At 41.3% G+C, this 24,371-nt stretch overlaps 1 protein-coding gene across 1 annotated transcript in view; it reads left to right on the top strand.

The window, feature by feature from the left end:
- Positions 1-24,371, top strand: part of EFCAB3 (EF-hand calcium binding domain 3) — a gene marked incomplete at both ends in the record, with an annotated part of 388,991 nt that overhangs the window by 326,840 nt on the left and 37,780 nt on the right. The window contains 9 exons of the mRNA XM_080922461.1: positions 486-539; positions 1,529-1,633; positions 4,521-4,574; positions 5,236-5,340; positions 6,354-6,407; positions 7,143-7,247; positions 7,848-7,901; positions 16,496-16,600; positions 21,965-22,018. Coding sequence (XP_080778587.1) covers positions 486-539; positions 1,529-1,633; positions 4,521-4,574; positions 5,236-5,340; positions 6,354-6,407; positions 7,143-7,247; positions 7,848-7,901; positions 16,496-16,600; positions 21,965-22,018 — 690 coding nt within the window. The remainder of the gene's footprint in view (positions 1-485; positions 540-1,528; positions 1,634-4,520; positions 4,575-5,235; positions 5,341-6,353; positions 6,408-7,142; positions 7,248-7,847; positions 7,902-16,495; positions 16,601-21,964; positions 22,019-24,371) is intronic.

Genomic DNA, 24,371 nt, shown 5'->3' on the forward strand with positions numbered 1-24,371 from the left:
GTACCCATAGCACAGAACAGAATGGTGGCTGGTGCCTTCAAATGCCGTTAACTCCAGGATGGTAGCAGTTTTCCCAACCTCCAACACAAATGCTGGCATTGTGAGAAAGGTACAGACTGTAGGTGGCTTGGGAGGCTGGTGGACCACATTTTGAAAAGAGTTCTTCCGTTGTGTCTCTACTTCCACAAAACACACGAGGACAAATCTGCACCTACCAACCAAACTCCCCTCCCCAGAATGCTATGGGGATGTGTGGCAGCCAACAGCTTAGGGAAGAAAGGAGAAATCATATCCATTGAGTAAGCCTATACTTACAGCTTGAGCCTTCTCTCTAGTACATGTTCTTGTTAATTTAAAAGATAAAAAAATCTGAACAGAAGCATTAAAAACTTGCTATAATTCTATATATATTATACTTCAAGAACCTTATGTGATTTTTTTTTAAAGTCCTCATCTTTAAATCTAAACTTTGAATTTTCTTGCAGACCTTAAAAAGATTAGCTTGCATGTGTTGATGGACGCAGCTAAGTTTTTCACAGGTGAGACTTCATTGAGCCAGATCTGTGTGGATAATTACCTCTCTTAGGTGGTGGTCCACTCCTCCCTGAGTCACTGAGTTCAGTCAGCTCCTTACCTACTTACAGATGATTTTGTCTCATTAGCAGCACTCCTGAATGTTAGGAATATAGGAAAAATACAGGTTAACTTCAATATTTGTGCCAGGATAATATTTACTTCACTAGTATCTGAAGGACCAAAATATAAGTTACCATAGTGAAATGGAATGCAAAATTTTTGCATTGTGAATATATTCAGTATGAACAACCAGTCCCAGAATTCAGGCCACTAAGTTAAAACCAGAGATTTTTACATACATATAGAATTATATAAGCCCTATAGCATCCATCTTGAGACTCTCATGCTATAAAACAAAATACCTTTGTCTGAGTAATTTATAAACAATTCATGTTTATTTTTCATCACTGTGGTATCTAGAAAAGCCAACACACAAATACTTGCACTCATCTGCTGAGGTTTAGGCCACTTCCTGCCTAGCTTAGGGTGGTGTCTTGGACATTGTGTCCTTTCATTGAGTACAGTGATGGACAGAGAAAACAGAGGGCCTCCCACTTCTGTGAGGCCCCTTCATTGGTCCATAATCTCATATAGGAAAACCCCATGAACTCACTTCCCCCCGAAGCGCCTGCCTGTTGTCATCCTTGAATTGCAGCTGAAGTTTCTATGTGAATTTTGGAAAGACGTTAAATCGTCGCTCTAACAGTCATCAGCTTTCACACAGTGTCCACAGTGCTCTACGCTGCACTGACCCACACAGGAGACAAGTGCTGTCCTCCTACCTGACTCAGAAAATGCTTCCAGATACTGAATCTCAGATGACTCCAGATCAGTGACACTGGCTCACATCTCTGTAATTGCTTCATCTCGCCAGTTAAAAACAGTGTTGGAAGCCATTCTGTTTTCTTTACACATTATCTCTTAACCTGAAATCGTTCCCATTTACTTCAAGGAGAAAGGGTTGAGACCAAAGACTTGAAAGACGTGCTAGAAAACATGGGAATCGCACTCACAGAGAAAGAAGAATTGAAGCTCTTGAAATCTCTGCCCATCTCTAGTGAGTAGTTAGCATGCTGCTGGTGTTCAGAGGAGTGAATGGGGTTATTGTGAGCTTCGGGGTGAGAACTGCTAGAAAAAGAAGCTCTGTTCTTGTTTGTATTTTGATTTGAAAGTGAGAAACTTCTCTCTTATATCCAGCAAGTGGACCCTGGATAAAGTCTGCAGCCCTGCCCCCAACTCCCTGAAGTATACTTCACATCTGTCTGCTCCTGTGAAACCTCCCATCTCCCCACAATCCAGCTGCTCACTGTGAACCATGTGGCTGTGCAGGCAGTGTCCACTCAGTCAGCGCAGAACCCAGAAGCCCTCAAACGCTCTACCTCCAGATCACCTACCTGCATTGGCTCATAGAGGGAAAGGACAGTTGATCCTGTAGGTCTATCAACTGTGCATCCCTCCCTGTACCCATTGTTTCTGTCCCCCTTGTCCCCAAGCATTCACATTGGCAAGGATACTAATGCCCCTGGAGGGAGGAGCATCAGCATCCTGAGCAGCTAAAGCTCCGTACATATCTGAATTCTTGCCACATGTACCTAACACTGGCCACTCCCTGTGTCTGCATCCACCTTCAACTGCCTCCTCTCTGTTCTCTCTAGGAACCAGTTGCTCCTGCCTATTTCTTTTCCCCCTCAGACCCCTACCCCTTCTTCCCTTCACTGCCTCCCTTCTTCCCTTTGATGCTGCTGGTGACTTAGATGGTCTCTTCTGCATGCTAAGCAAGCCTTCTACTGCTGACTACACCCTGCACCTTTCTTAGTATTTTAGCTCTGTGCAAGTAGCAAGAAGAGGCAGATGACCTGTACTAGAGACTATATCCGACACATGCCAGACATGGAGGATCCACAGGATGGAGCTGTCTGTAGACTGATAGAACCCATGAGGATATGTTGTGCTGGTGGATATTACCCATTTACTGTCCCAAATTTTACTTTGCCCTCACATATGGAGTTTATTTAGCAAGTAATTTTAAAATATTTATTTTTATTACTGCTCAGATTGACAGAGAGAGAAACAGAGACAGAGAGAAAGAGAGTCTTATTACATAATCCAGACTGGCCTTGAACTCACTATATATCTCACACTAGCCTCAAATCATGATCCTCCTGTAACATTTTTTTAAAGTCTACTTTTAATGATGGTTCTTAAATGCTTCAACCTCCCCTTTAGCCCACCACCCACCAGAGATAGTGGGAAAGAAAGGATATGTGGGAAATCTACCTGTTTAGAAATGGTTCTTTGGAGCAACTCCCATCTGTGTTGGCTAGAAATCAGCAGTTCAGTTCACAGGTCAGCAGCGGCAGCTCGATGCAGTCGCAAACACCCCATGAGTATATCAGCAGTCTGGTTCGGTAGAGTTGGGATAGTAAACACGAATCAGCAACAGTGGCAGGACGTAGCAGAGACAGCCAGGCCTTAACCCCAGCACAAGTCAACAGGAGGGACCAGGGCCAACAGTAATGCCAGGAAAAGTTCTCAGCAAAGTGAAAACTGGTGAAGATGTAAGACCCACAAGTGTCCTGCAGCTAGCTCTACCAGCAAGCCAAGCTCAGCCTCCATCACTGTTGAGTCCTTTTTATACTCCCTCCAAACATCACATGTTCTCCATGAGTCTTGCCTCAGCACCTATGTCTGTCTCAGCTGACTTCACTCTGCCAATTAGCCAGACTCTGAGGAAGTAGCACACTATGGAGTCCCGACAAATGGAGCTCAACTATGCACTGTAAGGAGAACCGATACATGCATGCCATTAGCAAAGAATGTTTTCGTCACCTGTTCTCTCACGGGCTTGACTTAGCAGAACATCCTTCCACTTGTGTCTGTTTCAGCAAAATGTTTCTTCATGAGTCTTCCTTAGCCTTTCACCTATGTCCACTTCAGGAAAATGTTTCTTCCCATGTTTGCCCCAGAAAAACACCATCCAACACAACTGACTTTCCAATAAACCCTTAAGTTTCCACTTCATCCTCCTGTCTCAGCTTCCCATATGCAAAGACAGGCGGGTGCTCTCATGCTTAGCTGATAACTATTTTTAATATTATCCCTTGATACAGTCTGCCATTTTGGCTAAACATATAGGTATGCCTCGTGGGCCTATAAGTATGCCTCATAGGCATATAGGTAGAGAGAAGAGAGAGAAAGAATGAAGCTAAACTGCAGTAACAAGAAGAAAGCAGAAGAGAAAAATGTGTTTGTGACATGCCTTATTAGCTGTCACATGTCCCAGCCACAGCTCTGACTTAGCACAGTAAGAAAGGCCTTCTGCTATTATTTGAGGGTAAAACAATAAATGACTAGGTAAGTCATATAAAAAATGTCTTATAAGTTAATAGACACTTTTGTTGCAGTAAATATTAAAAATGTGTTGTGACCAGTTCCTGGGCATGCTGCTCCCACACCGCTTTCACTCACAATTCCTTTAGTAGGTTGTTACCACACCAGGCATACACATTCTAATTCTGTAATGGGCTTGGTGGGCCACTACACCTTCTCTTGAACTCAATTAAGTCATCACGGGAAAGAACACACCACACAACAACCTCTGATCAATTGACAAAATATAATTTTCTCATTTAGACAGTACAAAATCCAGTATACACCCATCCTTTAAAAATATTCATAACAACCTGTATCTATGAGCAGAGAAGAATCTTAACATCTGCAGCCATGTTGCTCCCAGCTCCTCCTCCTCGACCTAGCTTCTTCCTCTCTTTCTAAAACTTTGTTCCCGCCCATCCTTTCTTCTTGTCCAGTGACAGGCATTGCTTTAGTGTGTGTGTGTGTGTGTGTGTGTGTGTGTGTGTGTGTGTGTGTGAGAGAGAGAGAGAGAGAGAGAGTAAAGAGAGAGAGTTTCTCATCTTTTTTTTTTTGTTTCACGTGTCTTACAGAAGATGGAAAAGTCTATAAGAAGAGATTATTGAACAGTGTGGCACAGATCAAAGGTAAGAGCCCCGGGGACAGGGGCTTTGCATTCGAGTTATTTAAGTCTCACTGGTTAGAATCTTGCTATTCCATGACTGCTGGTTTGCTGATTCTGAATCTGTCCTTGGAACTCGCTGGGACTCTCAGCATAACCTTCCTTTCTCTTTTGGTTTGACTGCAGATAAGGACAGCAGTGTTAATTCTGTGTCACTGTAACAAACTTGAGGGTGTCTTCATTTGTTATCTCGATCACAGTTCATCTTCACCTGCAGTCACTTGACCTGAAACTTGTACCTCAGTGAAAAGAGAGCCATTTCTCTTCCCAACTCTAACAGGGTTGTAAAATAGCCAACATTTCTCTGTCCCCCTGGGATTGGATCTATAATCTTTAATATTCATAGTCTTTTATAAGGAATTGTTTTATTTTTTAAATTATGCACCTTGTATGTGGGTATGTGCGCATGTGTGCAGGTGCCCATGGAATCCAGAAGAGAGTCAGCTCTTCTGGAGATGAAATTCCAAGTGGCTGTGAGCCACAGAATGTGTGTGCTATCTTCTGAAGAGCATGGAGTACTGCTAAGTACTGAGTCAACCCTCTGGACCCCCTCTCCAGAGCCTTAAAGCTGTCATCTTCCATGGTGGGAATCACTTGTATTCACACCCATCTCCTTATTTCCTAAGGGAAAAAAGTTCAAGTCTCTAGTATACCACTGATTTTGAAGAATTCAGGATTTGAACTTGAGAAGGAGGACCATACAGACCTGACACAGCATCTACCCATCGATGGTGAGTGCTTCAGATACCACTGTCCTAGGAAAAAAGTTGGGGTTCCTGTGTAAGAGCCTGTCTCAGATAGGGTTTCCATTGTCATGAAGAAACATGACCAAAGCAACTATTATAAAGGCAAGCATTTAATTGGAGCTGGCTTATAGAAGGTTAGTCCATTATCATCAAGGAGGGAAACATGGCAGCGTCCAGCCAGACATGGTGCTGGAGGTTCAGCATCTTCTTCCAAGTACAACCAGAAGAAGACTGGCTTCCAGGCAACTAGAAGCAGAGTAGGGGGTGTCTCTTCCACAATTGGTAGAGCCTGAGCATAGGAAGAGACCTTAAAAGCCCACCTCTACAGTGACACATTTCTTCCAACAAGGCCATACCAAATATATTCAAACCACCACAGGTCTTATATGAGTTTTTTTTTTCTTAAGGCTCTTAGAAAAGCAGCATTTCACTGTGTCACATACCCTATGCAGCCAGTTAACAAATGTGTGTCACTCATATGCCTTCCTTCTCATGTTTACCTGTTTTTGTTTGTTTTGTCTTTTATTATAGCCCAAGGTCCTCCAAACTCATAGCTATTCTCCTATGTCCGCCTCCAGAGTGCTGTGGTTAGAGGCATAAGCTTGTATACCCACTTTTAATTAAATGATTTGATAAAGTCAATTCAGCTGGACAAAAATGTCAAAAAGACAAAGATAATATAATCTATTAGGAAGAAAATAAGAGATGAACGTCAGTCGAGGGTCTTCATGAGAGCAATCTGGAATTCAGACCCAGAATGGGTAGCTAAAGGGAAAGAATGAGAGTATACTAAGGAGAGTATACTATCCTTATCTCAGAACAATATTAGATGGTGGGTGATGTCTTTAAATTTACATATTCTTTTTGTCTTTTTTCATGAGCTAAAATAGTTAAAATAGAAATCATGAAAGATGGCTGGATCCTAGCACTTTACAAGTATTTTTGTGACTTTTTCAAATCTAACTGGGTCTCTGTACCTGTATTGTCTTTTCTTTCAGAGAACAAAATGGTTGAATTAAATGTGTTAATGGACAAAGCAAAAATGTTTACTGGTAAGTAGTAATGGTTGAAATGGCATTCATTTTTAACTAAGGCCATAATAGTTTATAGAAAAAAAGTAGTATATTTAAATATTAGTTTTCTTTTGAGGCTACGACTGGCACACTAAATTTACTCTCCTACAAAATTTAGAATTGACTATTTGTTCCATAATCTTACTATTAGATTTCAGTTTTGCTTATGTAGGATGTATTTGGTGTGTGTGTGTGTGTGTGTGTGTGTGTGTGTGTGTGTGTGTGTGTGAATTCATGAAGGCACTACTAAGGATTAGATCTGCTGTCTAAACAGCCAAAGCACAGTAGGTATTGTTCAGTCTCAAAGTGAAGCCTCTATAGACTTGTTGCTACATAACATATAAAATCACCCTTGCTTGGGGCTGGGGGAGAACTCAATCAAGAGATCCCTTAAAGGAAGACCTGAGCTTTAACCCCCAGAACCCACAGAAACAGCTGGGCATGGTGGCATAAATTTGCAATCAAGTGCTAGGGATACAGAGTCAGACAGATCTCTGACATTCATTGACAGCATTACCTACTGAGCAAGCCCCACTTCCTAGTGAGAAACCCTGTCTAAAAAAAATTACAGACAGCTGATGATCAAAGGCTGACCTCTGGCCTCTACATGCACATGTATTCAGAAATGATTGCATGCCATACACACAATAAATAAATAAAATCATTCATCCATTGCTAAAATTCTTACCTGTTAAAATCTGCATCTTTCTAAAGGGGAGAAGGTTGATATTGGTGATCTGAAATATGTGCTGAGGAAAATGGGCCTATTACTCCCAGACAATGTGTACAAGGAGCTACAGAAAGCTCTGTCAGTTTACAGTGAGTACTGAAGCCACTTCTTCAGACTTGGATGTAGCCTCATAGAGGTGAATGCTTCTAGAATGATAAACTTCTATATAAGGAAAACCATTAAGAAAACAAATTCTCACAGTAAAGAAAAAAAATCTTGTTGCCTGCTCTTGTCACTTGCCCTAATCTTGAAGGTTGATAATAACTTTCACTAACCTCTACTGTCAAAGTTAAATGTACCTGCTGCCCTGGGCATACTTTCAACTCTAATGATGACCAAGTAGAGGGGTGGAGAGATGGCTCAGCGATTATAACTTGCTGCTCTTGCAGAGAGGACCAGTGTTTAGCTCTCAGCACCCATACAACTCAAATTCAACTGTAATTCCAATTCCAGTAGATCTGACATCCTCTTCTGCATGAATTACTTGCACTTAGTGCAGAAACATTTGTGCAGGTAAAACACACTTCTTCATATTTGATTTCATTCTTACATCATGGGAAAAGTAAATTTCCAAACAAATTAGAAGGTTGATTAGGGGGTTTTCTAAAAGTTACAGATGTTGTTCTGTGTTTACACTGTCTTATTAATCGTCCCAGCAATTAACCTATATTCTGAATGGTACCTTACAGCTGGCGGGAAGATATATAAAAGCAGATTGCTAGAATTCGTGAAGGATCTCAAAGGTGAGTGAGATGCATGTGAAAGAGCAAGTAAAAAATCCTTCTCCAGGTGTAGTAGCATGTGCTTATGGTCCTATTTTTTAGGAAGCTGGAGCAGGAGGATTGTGATTCCAATCCTGTGTGCAGTATATAGCAAGGCCCTATATACCTATATGTTAAGTGTTGATTCTTAAAATGTTGATTCTTAGAAGCTTTGCTTACTACAATTTTTTTTTTTGATGCAAAAGCAAGAGGTTTATTAGTCAAGTGCACTGGGGTGGCCTACATCTAGAGGAGAGGCAACCCCAAAAGGCTGTTACAAGCAGTTTTTATACTCTTTAGGGGTACAGGTTACATCAGCAAGGTTATAATTTAAATTCATTGGCTAAGTGTATTAGCCTTTGAATCTATTGGCTAGCAAGCATGTGACAGGCCATGAGATCAGAGGGTCAGGTGACTATCAGTCAGCACATTCTGTGGTTTTTTTGAAGAATATCCATGCTCCTTCCAAGAACTGTGGGTGAAGAATGGAACTTGGCTTAGCCTTGACCTGAGGTGGTAGGTGTAAGGGTAGGTGAAAGCCCCTAGGGTTCTTCATTCCCCCCTTTCTCTAGGCCACCATCTCAATCTTTAAATCAAAGATCATCTTGTTCCATAGCCTCATACTGTTGTTGGAGCGCCATTATTTGCAGTGTTAAGGCATTCCTTGATGAATGCAACTAAGCGATTCAAAATGCAAGGACCAAATTTTAGGAGCAAACGTAGAATGATCAAAGGTCCTATCACAGTTGAAACTAAAGTAACCCACCTTTGCTGTAAAAACAATAGTTCTAGCCAAGGCATGAGCTGAACTAAGACACAAAACCCCTTGGTCTGATTCAGGACCTCAAGATATACAAAAGGGGTCAGTCCTGAAGAGCAGGCCTACCAGGTGTCCTCAGGGAGAATCAAATACCCGTCTGCCATAGTCATGAATAGAGTTACAAAGGAACTTTTCCTCTGGGAGAACAGGGCCTATGCATAGTCCTTGCCTGGACACTTGTTGCAAGGTGAGAGATTATGGGGACCTCCACCGGCAGCCTTCATCTGTGTTGTTCTGTATTATGGGGCCCGAGGCAGCTATTCTCTCATAATATGGGGGAACTGTATCATAGCAGAGCCAACAAGAGGTGGTAAGGGAAGGCTTAGTTGAGTTTAGAACTAGAAAAGACTTCTATAAGGTTTAGGAGTGGGTGCTCATTGCCCTGGGGATCCTGATGAAAGAACAAATTCTCTATGATCAAGGCCACTCTGGTTACCTCAGTAACCCCAGTCACCACCTTGGGCTGTACCATAAGAGTTGGCATAGTGCTTCAAGAGGCTGGAGGTGCCAGGACTATAACAGAGTTAGGTCCGATGGAGGTAGTCAAGGCCTCAATCCACAAGTATATGGTACAAAGAAGCCCATTATCATAGCCAGATTGATATAACTTTAGTCTCTAGGTGTTTCTCTTTTCTAAAGTACATGCTCTTTTTCCTGCTTCAGTAAATCAGATGGAGAGGGGGTTGCAGGATAAATTAAAACAGAGCTCTTCTCCTTCTCAACTACTACTTCCCTGGGTAATGTCAGGGCTGGTGCCAAGGACCCCAAAGGACTCAGAGGTCCTACCAGTCCATGGGCTTGCATAACAGCTGCTGCATGGGACAAGCACTAGATATCTGCGTGCCATACCAGAAGCCCCCCACTTGTGGAATTTCTTCTTATAGTAATTAAATCCTATAAGGGGTGGGGAGTGGTCTCGAAACTCTACAAACTAAAAAGTAGCCACCAACTCCTCTGCACTTAAGGGCCCATCCCTACTCTGCTCATTTTGGGGGCACACATAGACCAGGATGAGACATAGCTTACTCCTTAGCTGACGGTGCCTGCACCCTAATTCTCATCCTCCCAAACCACCCCCAGGACAGGGCTTCAAGAATCATGTGGGTTCACCCTTGCATTCTGGTAGTCTTTCTCCCTGTTCCTGAGTGGCAATATCCCACGAGTCCAACCCAGCAGCTAATTTACACAAATCAGGGGTTAAAGTGGGCCACCAGGTGTTAAGGGGGGATTCTTTAGACGTGGACCACACCTGTAGCTGATAGGACCTGCCATGAAAGTCTAGCAGAGGTATGGGGGTTGCTCACAGTTCTCAAGACATCTTCTGCCACCCACAGACTAACTAGTAGCCAGATCATGGTGTTGGGGGTCAAGTTGAAGCAGAAGGGAGTGTTCCTAACCTTACAAAGAGATAAAAGAAGGAGTACCACCCAGTCTGCTCCAGTCTTCAAAGTCAATTGAATTTAACAATTGGTCCCCAAGAATTAATACCTGACTTACTTGGGCAACAAAAGCTGGCCCATTCTCTGATCCAGTTACCTTAGGGGTACCAAACCTAGGGAAGATCTGTTCTAGAATCTTCTTAACTACCACTGCCACTCTTTGTGGGGAAGGCTTTCACCCACCCAGAAAAGGTATCTATAAAGACTAATCGATATTTATATCTATATCTTCCTGGCTTAATCTCCATAAATTCCACTTCCCAGTAAACCCCAGATCTATCCCACCTTGGCCTTTTTTTCATTTTCTACCTCAGTACATGCATTCACCTTCTAACATGGCACACAGTTGTATACTACTTGTCCCACTAGATGCCTCAAATCTGGCATTTGTCCACAGGATGGTCCTCACAAGTTTGTCAACCACTAGATGAGTCCATTGAAGCATTTACTTCAAGTCCAGTACTGTACACCAGGTTCTGGATAAGGGTAATGAGCTCAACAGGTTATAGGGGCTAGGTACCATGAGATAGAGATTGGCCACTTGTTTGTTTACCTCTCAGAGATCTTTATCTGGTGGGCAGTCATTGGTTTCAGGTTTCCACACTGATAGGAGAGGTGTGTTCCAGGTTGATTGGCACTTACACAGAACCCCGAGTTGGCGTAGCCAGATGATGTGTGGTGTGATCTCGTCTTGTGCCTCCTTTGACATAGGGTATGGAAACACTGATATCAAGCTAGCCTGGGTTTTTCAGTTCTATATGGATGGGGGACTGGTGCTTAGCCTCCTATATTCCTGCAGTTTCTACCCAGGCTTGTGGATACACCTACAGCTCAAAGAATTGATACTCCTCTTATGGCCCTCTAACCTGTGGTCCATCAGGTAAAAGTGAATCTGTGCCCCCATCATAGTTAGGAAGTCTCTCACCAACAAGGGGCAGGGAAAGTCTGGCATTACTATGAATTAGTGGGATACCCAGCCCACTCCGAGATCCACAGATCTTCGGATAGTCCATGAATATTGTTTGGTTCCGATAGCCCCTTGAACCCAAGACTTTTTGTTTGACATGGGTCCCTCAGTTCATAGCAGGACAGAGGACTGAGCCCCTGTATTTACAAGGAACTGGATAGGTTTCTCTTACACTTTCAAGGTTACCCTGGACTTGGGACTGGGACCGAGCCCCATCCCTCCTAGTCACTGTTTTCTAGTATGGTCAGAATTTTGGGACCACAGGTCTGGGGGTTCCCTTGTTGGGGTCACCTTTTCTTCTTGTTGGAACAATCTCTGGGCCCATGGCCTTTTTCTTTACAGTAAGCACATTGATCCTTGTCGAAGAGGCTCCTTCCTAGTGCCAGACTTGGTTCTTACTTCCCTGTCCATCACTACTGTGGCCAGGATCCTCTGTAAATTCCCTTCTCACCTCTTTTCCTGATTTCACTCTCTCTCTCTCATCTTCTTCCTTTGTCTTTCCTTGCTCCTTCTCCTCCTCTGTCTCCATGTTATGGTGAACTTTCTCAACAACCTGCACTAAATCCCACAACTTATCTCATGGTCTCTCTAGCCTCTGAAGCTTTTTTCCTGACACCTCTACTGGTCTACAAAAGACATAGTCACTTGTCTGGTCCCTGCCTAACCTTGTGTACCTTTGTCAAATTAGTGGGTCAGCCTGCAACCCCCATGGAGCCTGGTGATAAGACTTTCAGGTGCTCCCTACCTTCAGGAGAGTTGCAGTCCACTCTGGTCTTTGAAGAAGGTTGCAGTCCAAACCTTTTCTATGTCAGTAGGGTTCTGAATGGGAGTCCCATTTGCCCCAGGGACATTCTTTCTGGCCTCTAGAATAAAACACTGGTAAAGAGAATCTGTAAAAGCTACTGGCAATCATCCCAGATAGGCTAATGGGTGAACAAAACAGAATGTAAAAGGTCAGTGAGTCATCTAGGATTATCAGAAAAGGGGGGATCTAGGAGAAAGAGGTCACAGGAGGAAGAGTCCTGTAGAAGAATCTCTTTCTTAGATGGTGTGTGGTCCTGTAAAGCAAGGATTTGGGTTGATGGGAAAGGCAGAAAGGGCTGGACCCATGGAAGAGAGTCCAACACCAGATTCTCCCAGACCAGGATGTAAGGAATTTGATTGGAGTGTCTGCCTGCCCCTGGACTGAAAACGTTCCTCTTGACATCACTCTAGTAATCTAAGTTTAAACTTAAAGGGGTAGAGATGCTCTGTATCATGTCTAAAAATACCGTCAGTCCAACTACACACACACACACACACACACACACACATACACACACACACACACACACACACACACACACACACTCATACACACACACCACAAAAAAGAAACAGAAACCAAAATCCTGGGCGTTCCTGCCACAAACACTCAAGTCCACACAGGCACAACAGAAACCAAAACAAAGGAAAGGGGTGCAGTTCTCACAATCCTGAGCATTCCTGCCACGAATGCTACAAGCAGCTGCTAAAACTGACTGAGGTGCAGTTCTCACAATCTGCAGCCTCCAAAACTGACTAGTGGAGTTCCACTAGAATTCCCAGAGAATCCAAAGCGTTAAGAAATATCTGCCCACTGCTTACTGGCCACAAATAGATCGACCAGTCACAGGATTCACAGATGTTTGCCAACAAACCAAAAGTGAGCAGAACGACACAAAGAAACAACACATAGACAGTTCACCCTGCCAAGGGTACAGAACAAGACTCAGTTGGCTCTTGTTGATACTTACAATCAACATAGATTAAGACAATCAAACATATAGACTTTGCTCCTGCCCCAGGCACAGAAAACAGGTAAACAGGCTGCCCTGTCAGCAAACTCCGACACAGAGTCAAAACAGACAACTCCCCAGTTCCCACTGGCCAGAGTCAAACAGGTTCCAAATGGAGCCTGAAGCATCCTTCAGACTCCCCATGGTCACGACTTACAGACGCTCTTGAGCAAACCAAAACCAAGAACAAGAGAAAGACAGACATTCAGACAAGACAAGATAACTGTGTGGTACCTGATCTTGAGACCTGTTGAGGCCTCCTGTGTCCTCCATTCACCAGTCTCTCGTGTCCCTTCAGGGAGTCCCATTCCTGGACAATACACCAAATGTAAGACTCAAATTGAGTCTTATCTATTTGAGGCTCCCATGAATGAGACAAGAGATCAGGGATCGATGCAAAAGCAAGAGTTTTATTAGTCCAGTGCACTGGGGTGGACTACATCCAGAGGAGATGCAACTTCTGCAAATTTGTTGATCCATCAATATGACTTATAACTTGCATCTCTTGTTTGCATAAAACTTTGAGAGACATAGGTTACATATCCTATTTCTGTATACATTCATTGTCCTTTTAATTTGTGTATGTGTTGTTGTTTGTTTGTTTATTTATTCTTTTTGTTTTTTGAGATAGGATTTAATCCTGTAGCTCACGGTAGCCTCAAGTTCATTTTACAGTCCATCCTGACCTCCAAGTTGCAGCAATACTCTTATCTCAGCCAGTTAAATAATGGGACTGCAAGTATGGGCCACCACACCAGTATGTTCTTTTTTTTATTAGAAAGCTATACATTAAAATGCTATCAGAGGCTGAGATAGAATTTCAAGTTTGAAGCCATTCTGTACAACTTAGCCATACTCTATCCAGGACCAGCTTTGACATAGGGTTAAAATGAGGTGAGACATAAAGTTGGCAGGCCAAAAGCTGGTAGCTCCTAGCAATTCAACTCTCTTTTGCTCTCTTTTGCTCTTCTGGGGACAGAGTTGATAACTTCTGGTAACTGACTATAGTTGATAGCAGTGGGATGGGGGGAGTAGAAAAAGAAATTTAAGTACTTGGGCCTGCTAGAAAGAAAAAGAAAAAATCACACACACACACACACACACACACACACACACACACTCATTCAATGGATGAATCAAAAGGGGCTCCCAACTAACCTTTATTTTTGCTCTCAGAATTTTATACCTTCTCAGACAAAAGTTCTCTATGTAAGAAAAAAATACTACCTCACAGCTAAAATGTTACACAAGAGGAGTTACAGCAGGATGGCTTTCTAAGTACTTTTAGATTCCATAAGTTCCATAAATTCAAAGCAATCATTCATGTTGCAGATCAATAAGGTTTAAAGAATTACAGCTGAATTGATTACATGTCTTTCCTTAAGATTCCCATCCAACTAAATATTCCCTATCTATTTTTTTTAGCTCCACAGTTCATTATAAGATTAAAGCAATAGTTTTTATGTTATAGGTTAACAGGATTTTACCAAGACACAGGTCATTTATCTTATATCTTATTTTTAAAGGTTGGTATAGTTAAATTAGTTAATTATCCATTTTCTGTTTGTGCCTTATCTTATCATCTGGACCTGACCAAGAGTGAATTTTTTCCTTGATCATAAATCTGCTCCAAGCCTATTTCTCTTCCTAGTGCAATTTACCTGCTTGTGACACAGAACTCTTTGCAGCTTTCTTCTTCTTCTGTGGAGGAGCTTAAAATTACTTGACTCAATTCAGGAGTTCTATAAAATCATTTTCAGGAATTATGAAATCATCAGTTTGTTTAAACAGCATTATTACATGAAAGCACATGTAATACATGTAAAACTCACTCATCAACCGAGTGAGTTAAAACTCAGGAAACAATAGGATATTTTAGTTATGTGAGGAATGCACCAGTGGCAAGTATGAGAAGGCACATCAGGAGCAAGAAGCAATCCTGGAGTCCATGCCTCTTCATAGCACACCCATGGCAGCCATGTAAAACAGTGGGACACTGTTGTAGGAAACTCACATGCTTGCCACAGCCTTTCTTGCATGGCTTCTGCCAATACTCTCTCAAAAAAGAAATCTTTAAGAACTTGATGGAGATTAACTCAGTGGTACAGTACTTGCCTAGAATGTGCAAGTCCTGGATTTAACTCCAAGTTCTAAAAGGAAAAGGAAAAGTACCAGAAAAGTCTCCATCTTGAAAAGCAGGCACTTCTCAAGAAAAATAACTACTTAATAAGTAAAGGTTAAGAAGATCAAGAGCTGGAAGGATGCCTCAAGGCTAACACTGATTGCTCTTGAAGAAGAACCATGTTTAGTTCCCAGCACCCACCTGATGGCTCACAACCATCCTTAACTTCAGCTCGAGGAAATCTGATACCCTGTTCTGTTTTTGTTATTTTTTTATCATTTTTATTGGATATTCTCTATATTTACATTTCTTTTTTTAATTCTCTCTTTTTTAAAGATTTATTTATTTATTATATATAAGTACACTGTAGCTGTCTTCAGATACACCAGAAGAGGGCATCAGATCTCATTACAGATGGTTGTGAGCCACCATGTGGTTGCTGGGATTTGAACTCAGGACCTCTGGAAGAACAGTCAGTGCTCTTGACCACTGAGCCATCTCACCAGCCCATTTACATTTCAAATGTTATTCCCTTTGCCCCTTTTTCCATCCCCCATCCCTTGCTTCCATGAGATGCTCCCACTCCCAACCACCCACTCCCACCTCAGCGCCTTGGCATTCCCCTACACTGATAAAATGAACCTTCGCTGGACCTGATGCCCTCTTCTAACCTCTGTGGCACAAAGCATGTGCATGGTATAAATAAATACAAGTATACAGAAATATCCATACACATAAAATAAAGCAAATAATTCAATTGACCTGTCAATGTGGATGAGGGAAACTTGGTGGAGTCCTCACCCAAGATGGAAAGCTACAATTAATGACTACTAAGAGAAGGAGACTTAGTCTTCTCTAGGAATGAGTTCCCTTAAAGTCTCTCTGATAACAAGTGGTCAGCCCTCCAAACATGCACACACATATGCACATGCACTCACACATGCAATACTAAGTAAACTTCACAAGTTTTACTTGCACATATATTAAAGAATGTGTGGCATAAATTTGAGAAGGGTTATGGGAGTGCCTGTAAGGAAAAGGAGGATGAAGGAATTCATGTAACTATATTTTAATTTTAAAATATTCTTAAGTTTTTTTAAAATGTCAAGCAAAGCAATGCCTACATTTTATTCCCAGCACTCACACTCAAAAAAGGCAAAAGTCTCCTGGTCTTCCATAAATATAATCCTTCCAACAAAGACAAAAACTTGTTAAGAAGTGGGTGTTTATTTTCCCTCGGGGTTTTCTTACTGTCCAGAGATATATCTAAATCTTGGGGCATGCATTAACAATTTCCTTGGACGCTAGTGTCTGACCTCCCAATGGGGTTTATGATGTATGGCCATAATTAGCACCTTTCACCCTTAATGGTCAATGCCAACATTCTCATCCCATGCACTTTTTTCATAAGGGTTACTGGTCAAAGTAAAAAAGGTGGAATCTCTCTTGGAAAACATTGGAATAAGGATCAAAGGAGAGGAACTTGAAGAACTAATATCTCAACTTCCACCTGAGGGTGAGTATCACCAACATCACCCTGCTTGTGAGGGAAATACAGCCCTTCTGTGGACACTTGCTAACTCTGTCTCTCTGACTTCCGTTCCTCTTAGCCATTTGATTATCTTCATATAGATTGGGGGTTAAACTTTACAGTGCCATGGACCCAGTTCTACATCTGCTATAACAATCCCCTTCTGAGTAAAATTTAAAATGCACAGGATTACAAAGAAACAAGTCATAGTAAAATATAGCTTACCAAAACATTCAAAATGTAAATGGTTACTCGCTTAAAGACTTCAGATCATCTAGCAGGCCAAATTGTTATCATTTTAAAACAGAGATGAGCATAAGCAACATTTCGACATATTTACAACAGTAACACTGACATGAACTCTCGGAGATTTTATATTGGTGACAAAGTTACAGATTCTGCTGCTATTACCATGATTGGCTGCCTAAGGTGATAAGTTTAAAATGCTGTCTCAGTCACTGGTTAGTGAAAATAAGTGTATACACTTCCCACTCAAGCCCAAGAAATCCCTGCATTCTATGAGTACATAAACACCAGGTTAAGAATCCCTGAGAGTCACCCTGACTCTTTTGTAAAAAGTGCTCTAACCAAAGAAGTAATGGAGGTTTGGTTGTGTAAAATATATGAAGCAAGTCAAGCAACCCAGGAATATAACTCAGTGACTAAGAGATGGCTCAGCAGTTATGAATACATACTGTTCATGTAGAGGACCCAAGTTTGATTCCCATCAGCCATGTAGGGTAGCTTACAATTGTCTATCATTCCAACTCTAGGTCAATTCAACACCCCTCACCTCCATGGGCACCTACTTATGTGCACATAACCACACAGAGACACAGCACATAAAATAAGAAAGAATGTATACACATGTAGACCCATATGCAATGAGATAAAAATCTTTCATGTCTCTCTGAAATTGTGTGGATGAAAGATTAACTCTGAGCTGATGAGCAATACTGTTAATTAGGGAAAATATACGTTGACTAGCATATCCTATTGTGCCATCATCCTGTATATGCGCTATGATGTCCTGATGCCACCAGAATGTATGCTGCAGCAGAACAGAGCCTAGAAGGCCAGCTCCAGCTCTCTTCAGCCATGAAGACCTTCATACCTCTCCCCCCACGACTTTTCATTCATGCGCCAACCACTCACCAGTGCTGTCTTCCTTCTTTAGTTCCTGTGCTGAACGTTACAAACTCTCGGAACTCCTATCAAACGCATTTGCCAAACACCAAGCTATCTCCTTACTCTGTGCTTACCCGTGAATACTGCAAGAGGTTGGAGAATCCTAAAACCATGCTAACAGAACTCACTTCGGATATGTCACAGATTTTCAGGTCCTAATTCAACCAAGAGCCTCCACTACATTTTCCAAGGACTGCTGTCTTACTCTCAGAGACAATTTCACACTTCTTTATTCAAATTTCTAGTGCCTCCTCCCCTCAACTCTTAGATGATGAACTCCAGATTTCACAAAGAAGATAGAGGCAATTAGGCAAGAAGGGCCTTGGTTTTGTAGCTTCCTTTTTATGAGCTATCTGTACCCAGGGTCCTCTTGCTATAAAGAGAAAAGAATCACTTTCACCGTGTGTGGGTTCTATTCCTCTTGCTGCCTTGGAGACTTGGCTTCTGCAGTGCTCCCAGTTTATCTTCTATATCATGAATATCTTCCTCTCTGTTCTTTCTCTCTGCATGCTGCCATTGATACCGATGTGCCATTACATCACACTTGTCTCCTGTCACCACTCTGCTCTTAGTTCCTCTGGACGACAGAGGTGCCTCAGAGATCCACCACACAAAGGCAGAGAGACGCACTCTTGTAGTGGCAGCCCTTGAGAGGCAGAAATAGCAGGAGGAGGAGACCAAGGTAATCCTTAGCTGCATCCTGATTCTGAAGCCAGCCTGTCTCTGCTTCCTCACCTTCTTAACACTTGCTAACTGGGTTTTCATCCCCAGCATCACATTTACCCAGCTCTCAGCATGGTCATCAATGACCTACCTTTGTCAAGGTTCATGGTCAAGACTGTCCTTACTTCACTTGCCAGCTTCCTAGCACCCAACACATGTGACCATACCTTTCTGGAAACTTTGTTCTCTTCAAACTTTCGAGGTCCCATTTTCTTACTCACTCAGGAGTCTCCTGTCAAGAGCTAGTTAAACTGACGTGGTCAGATAAACTGAGAAAAGTGTTGCATCAGCAGGGGCCAAAAGCTGGTGACTCTGTTGCTATTCTAGTATCAAAAGATGATGGCAATTAACTCCTGCTAATAGTATTGAAAGACCTCCAAATTGGGGAAGCCCCTCATTCAAGTACCAGGAAACATGAACCCAAGAACTCACGGAGAGCCTATCTTGATGCAATCAGGCAAGAGGTTTATTTCCAGAGCTCTGGGGACGACATGTATCTCACACAGGAGATAGAGGAAGTTGACCCCAAACTCAAATGGGGAGAAGTATTTATAGGGAAAACCACATAAGCAGTTAGCAGCAGGCACATAGCAATTTCATTGGTTCATTGAAATTAGCACATTCTGTCTATTTTGGACACAATTCAACTCTAGGCCACTCTGTTTTGGGGCACACTGACCTTGTTTTCCTCAGGACAGCAGAGCCAGACCTTATCGAGTCTAGATGGTCTGGAGTTGGGCCATTTCTTGGAACATGTTATTTTGTTCTTAGCCTTGAGACATACTTGTCCTCAAGGCAGGGTCAGTGGAGCTAACTTAAAATTTTAACTCTTTCAGTATCAGGGAATTAAAAAGAGAAACTTAGTAACTTGGGTGCTTTATTCTTTGACTCAGCTGTCCAGGGGAGAGTCTGAGAGTTAGTTAACTCTGAGAGCCAAAAAGAAAAAAAAATGAAAGAAGAAAAGAAAGAAAGGAAGGAAGGAAGGAAGGAAGGAAGGAAGGAAGAAAGGAAGGAAAAGAAAGGGAAAAGAAAATGAAAAGAAAGAAAGTCAGTCACTCACAAAGATATAGGCACACTGGATGAAGCAGAAAAAGGTTACATCACCATTTGATTGTTGTTAGTTTTTATACCTTCTCAAAAATTACCTCATACAATTATTGGGTAGAATTGTTACAGCAGGATAATTGATTAGCTAAGAACTTTTATTTTCCTTAAGTACATAGTACATTTAAAGCAATGGTTCATGTCCGAGGTAGATAAGGCTTAAGGAACTACAGAAGAACTGCTTACATGTCTTTCTATTAAGACTAATACCTGACTAAACATTCATTATCTTATTTTCTAGCTCCATGAATTCATTATAAGTTTAAAACAGTAGTTTTATGTCACAAGTTAGCATATTTTTGTCAAGAGACAAATCATCTGCCTTGTGTATTATTAGCTTGAAGTCTCATATAGATAAAATAGTCAATCATTTATTTTCTGGCCTTGCACCTACAATAAAGCGTCCACCTCCAGTTTATGGCCATTAGTTACCAGATAGTGGCTTCATTTCTAGCCTTGAAGGAATATTTTCCCTGTTCGTAAATGTGTTCCAATACTGTTTTCTTTTCCTAGTGCAATTAGCCCACGACACGTGACAGTTTATGGGGCTCTATTTGTAGTGTTTATTCTATAGGAAGCTGAGATGACTTGTGTAAATTTACGAGTTCTCAGAAATCATTATCAGGAATTGTGAAATCATCGATTTATCTGTACTGCATTACTACATGAAAGTACATCTTCATATTGATTCTCCAAATACAGTAGGTAAATGCCCAGGAAATCATTACACTATGTAATAGTTGCAGGAAAGGCGTATCAGCAGTGAGAAGCAATCCAGGATAAAGTCTCTGGGGTCCATTCCTCTCAGAGCTTACCCATTGCAGACATAAAGAATAGTGAGCCTTCTTCAGAAAACTCACTTGCTTATCATACCCTTTTCTAGATGATTTCTGTCCATCTCCATTTCCATTTCTGACTCTTCCTCTCATACAATATCTCTAAATAATGCAGCGCCAGGGCTGGACCCATGAGTGCCTTTTTCATCTATACCCTCTTCCTAGGCAGTCACATTCAGTGCCATTGGGTCGTATGCTATCTGCAAGCTGATTAGGTAAATGTATTTCTCTAGGTCAGTCTAGGTCAGGAATAGTATGTCAAACTATCTGCTTGGTGTTTCTGTTTAGATTTCTGGATGATATTACTAATTCAATAAAGTTATTAGTTAATTCTTCCAGTTCTCAGCCTTCCCAATTACCCTGATGAATAGAAAGCAGAGAAGATGCTTTCTTGTGCTCCCCCTTTCCTTGCCCAGAAGCAGATTTGGCCAGATCTGAGCTGGGCCTAGAGCCAGGACCACAAAGCAGTTACAGTTACTGGGAACTGGAAGTTCCCAACTTGAAGGGTTGTGTTCATCAGTCCCAAAGATTGTGTGCTTGGTCTGTGGTGCACTTGAGATATTGTGTGTTCCCTTTGTACAACAGTTGGTGAGCTTTTTGCTGACTTCATCCAAGTTTTCCACTTCAAACAGTATATAAGATGCCATTCTTCTTGATAAACTGGGTGGCATGAATTATCAGCTCATGTATACCTTCCTATCCCAGTTTTCTGTCTTATTTTCTCATCTCTGGTTCTTCCCCTCAATACCTCAGGGTTTGGGACCCTTATTCCTGTGAGTCTGAGTCAGAACCCTATCATACTGTCCTTTTTTCTCATGTCACATTCATTCCCATCATAGTTCAACTGTATATAATATTCTTCTATTGGAATATTCTCCCTCATCACCCCCACTTCCTCACATGGCTAACCCTTTTTACCATTCATGTCAAAACCCAACAGACTCTCCTCAGAGAAACCTTTCCTGCCATCCTTGTCTACAGCATCCTTATCCTCTATTTTTTTTATGACAGGTTCCTGTACCATTTTTGATGATGTCATACCAGGTCTCAAATTGTCCCTTAGTTTGAGGGCTCATTGCTTGTCTTTCTTACTAGATTGTACAATTGGAACTCATCCTCTTCCTTGATGATGCTTCCTTTAGCACCCTCAAGTCCTCACAAGGACCCAGCACAAGAAAGGCAATCAGTATTTGTTAATTAATTGACAAAAATCTATAAGGAGTCTCCCTATACATAATTATGTTAAATCATTTCTTAACTCAGATTATTCTGGTGGTCCCTAAAGCAATGAAAAAATAGAAGATAATTGTTTATTTCACAGTATAAGATTTCTTTGTTTCCAAGATAGCACTGTTAAGTCTATAGATAAAGCTATAAATTTCTAAGGGAAACTAGAAAAACATCACTGAATTCTTAGGTTCTTCATAATTTCAAAAGTTAATGGAGCATAACTTTTATGAGTCTTAGAAACATGGAATCATCTTCCCTTAACTTACAGGTAACAAAACAGTGGATCTGAATGAACTGCTGGATATTGTCAGTTACATCAAGGGTGAGTTTCAAGTCATGATAGGAAATACTTATAAATAGCATCTTACACACATAGCTATTAATACTGGACAGGTGTCTTCCACATTCATAAATATTGCTCTTTGTATGTATGTATGTATGTAGTTGGCTGGTTGGTTGGTTGGTTGGTTGGTTGGTTGGTTGGTTGGTTGGTTGGTTGATTGGATGTATGTATGGATGGATGGATGGATGGATGGATGGATGGATGGATAGTTGGTTGGATGATTAATTGGCTGGGTAATTGGTTGGTTGAATGGGTGGATGGTTGGTTGATTGATTAGTTGGTAGTTGGTTGATTGGTTAACTAATGGATGGCTGGTTGGCTGATTTGTTGGTTAAATGGTTAGTTAGATGATTGATTTGTTTGTTGGTTGGTTGGTTGGTTGGTTGGTTGATGGGTGATTGATGATTGATGGGTGTTTGGGGTAGATGGTTAGGTAATTCTTTAGTTTGGTATGGTTTGCTTTTTTTGAAACAGGGTTTCATGAATACCAGACTGCTGAAACCCATTATGTAGCTAAAGATGACCTTGAAATCCCAATCCTTTTTCCTCCATCTTCCAAGTGTTGGTACTATAGTCATGTGTCACCATGGGTAACGTTTACATTCTTTATATGGTATATTTCCATTTCTGTGGACACACTGAATGGAGATAACCCATACCATGTCTTTATACTGATAGAATGGCTGAAATTTTCCCCAGAATTTCTTAATACATATCAAATATCAAAACCCATAGACTATTCACACCAAACTACTCCCATCTAGAAATAAATCCTACAGGATCAACTACATTTTGTAAAACTTTAAAGAAGGCTTCAAGATTTTTATTCTCACAGTAAGTACTAAGAAAACTATAGTCAGTTAGAAATATATAAGTGTATATGTTAAAATCACTATACAAACTATTAATTAGCAGGAGAATCACAAACTTGAGATTGGCCTCCACTACATATCAAGACTTTTATCTAAAATAAATAAACAAACACAATGTTAGTCAAGGGGGATAGCATGGATTAAAACACCAACTATAAAGATTATACAAAGTGTTCACTTGGCTGCACATATACTAAACTGGAAAACAACACATAAGGTTAGTGTGGCCCTGAGCAATGATGACACACAAACCCATGAAGTCATCCATACTTTTCAAGAAATATAAAGAACTGCAAAAAGAAACACATAGGCCAGGTGTGGTGGTACACATCTTTAATTTCAGCACTATAGAGGCAGAGGCAGGAGGATATCTGAGTTCAAAGCCAGAACCAGCCTATTTTACAGTCTGTACAGAGAAATGCCACCTCTAAACAAATAAATAAATGAAACTTATGCAGGTAATAAATAATCTTGAACTGAATAAACAGTTCTCAGAAGGAAAATGCAAATAGCCAATACATACTTTAAAAGGTGTTAAACACCCTTAGCTAGAATAAGCCAAATCAAGCTGATCTGAGACTCTGTTGCCATTTAAAAAAAAAAAAAAAAAAAAACGTGCTGGAGGATGTAAGGAAAGAGGAAGACATACCACTGATGTAAACTTATGCTGACAGTGTGGCCGTCAATATACACTCCCTCAACAACTGAAAACAGAACCACCGTACAACACCATTATCTCTTGAAAAAAAAACACTGGAAGAACCCTATCAACTACCACAGAGTGCTTGCATAACCATGTGCTATTCACAGTAGCCAGGAAATGGAAGCAGCCTAGATGTCCATCAACAAGTAAGTTGATGGACACGGGACAGTGGAATTTTAATCAGCCATAGAGAAAAGTAAAATCACCAGGCAATGGTGGTGCAGGCCTTAGTCCCAGCACTTGGGAGGCAGAGGCAGGCAGATCTCTGAGTTTGAGGGCAGCTGATTCTCAGAGTGAGTTCTAGGACAGCCAGAGCTATACAGAGAAACTCTGTCTCAGAAAAACAACATGAAACCATAGAATTTTCAGAAAAATGGAGACTGCTAATCATTATGCTAAAAGAATTAAGCCAGACTCAGAAAGACAATACAATTGTCTTTCATTTGTGAAACCTGAATTTAATACTGTGTGTGTGTGTGTGTGTGTGTGTGTGTGTGTGTGTGTATGTATCTGTGTGTGTATTTGCAGCTCACAAAACTTAGAAAGGGGATTCTCAGAGGGGAGGAAGAAATCTTAAGGAAGGTAGAACAGAGAAGATAATACATGTGATAGGAAAACAGAGGATACTAACTGTGGGAAAAGGAGAAGCAGCTGTAGATATGGAGGAAGGAGACAAAAGTCAGTGGCACATGCATAAAAACAGACAAAAGTTCGCGGCACATGCACAAAAACACCATGACGAGGTCCATTATCTTAT

Source organism: Micromys minutus (assembly GCF_963924665.1).
Source record: "Micromys minutus genome assembly, chromosome: 10".
In the NCBI taxonomy this organism is placed as follows: Eukaryota; Metazoa; Chordata; class Mammalia; order Rodentia; family Muridae; genus Micromys; species Micromys minutus.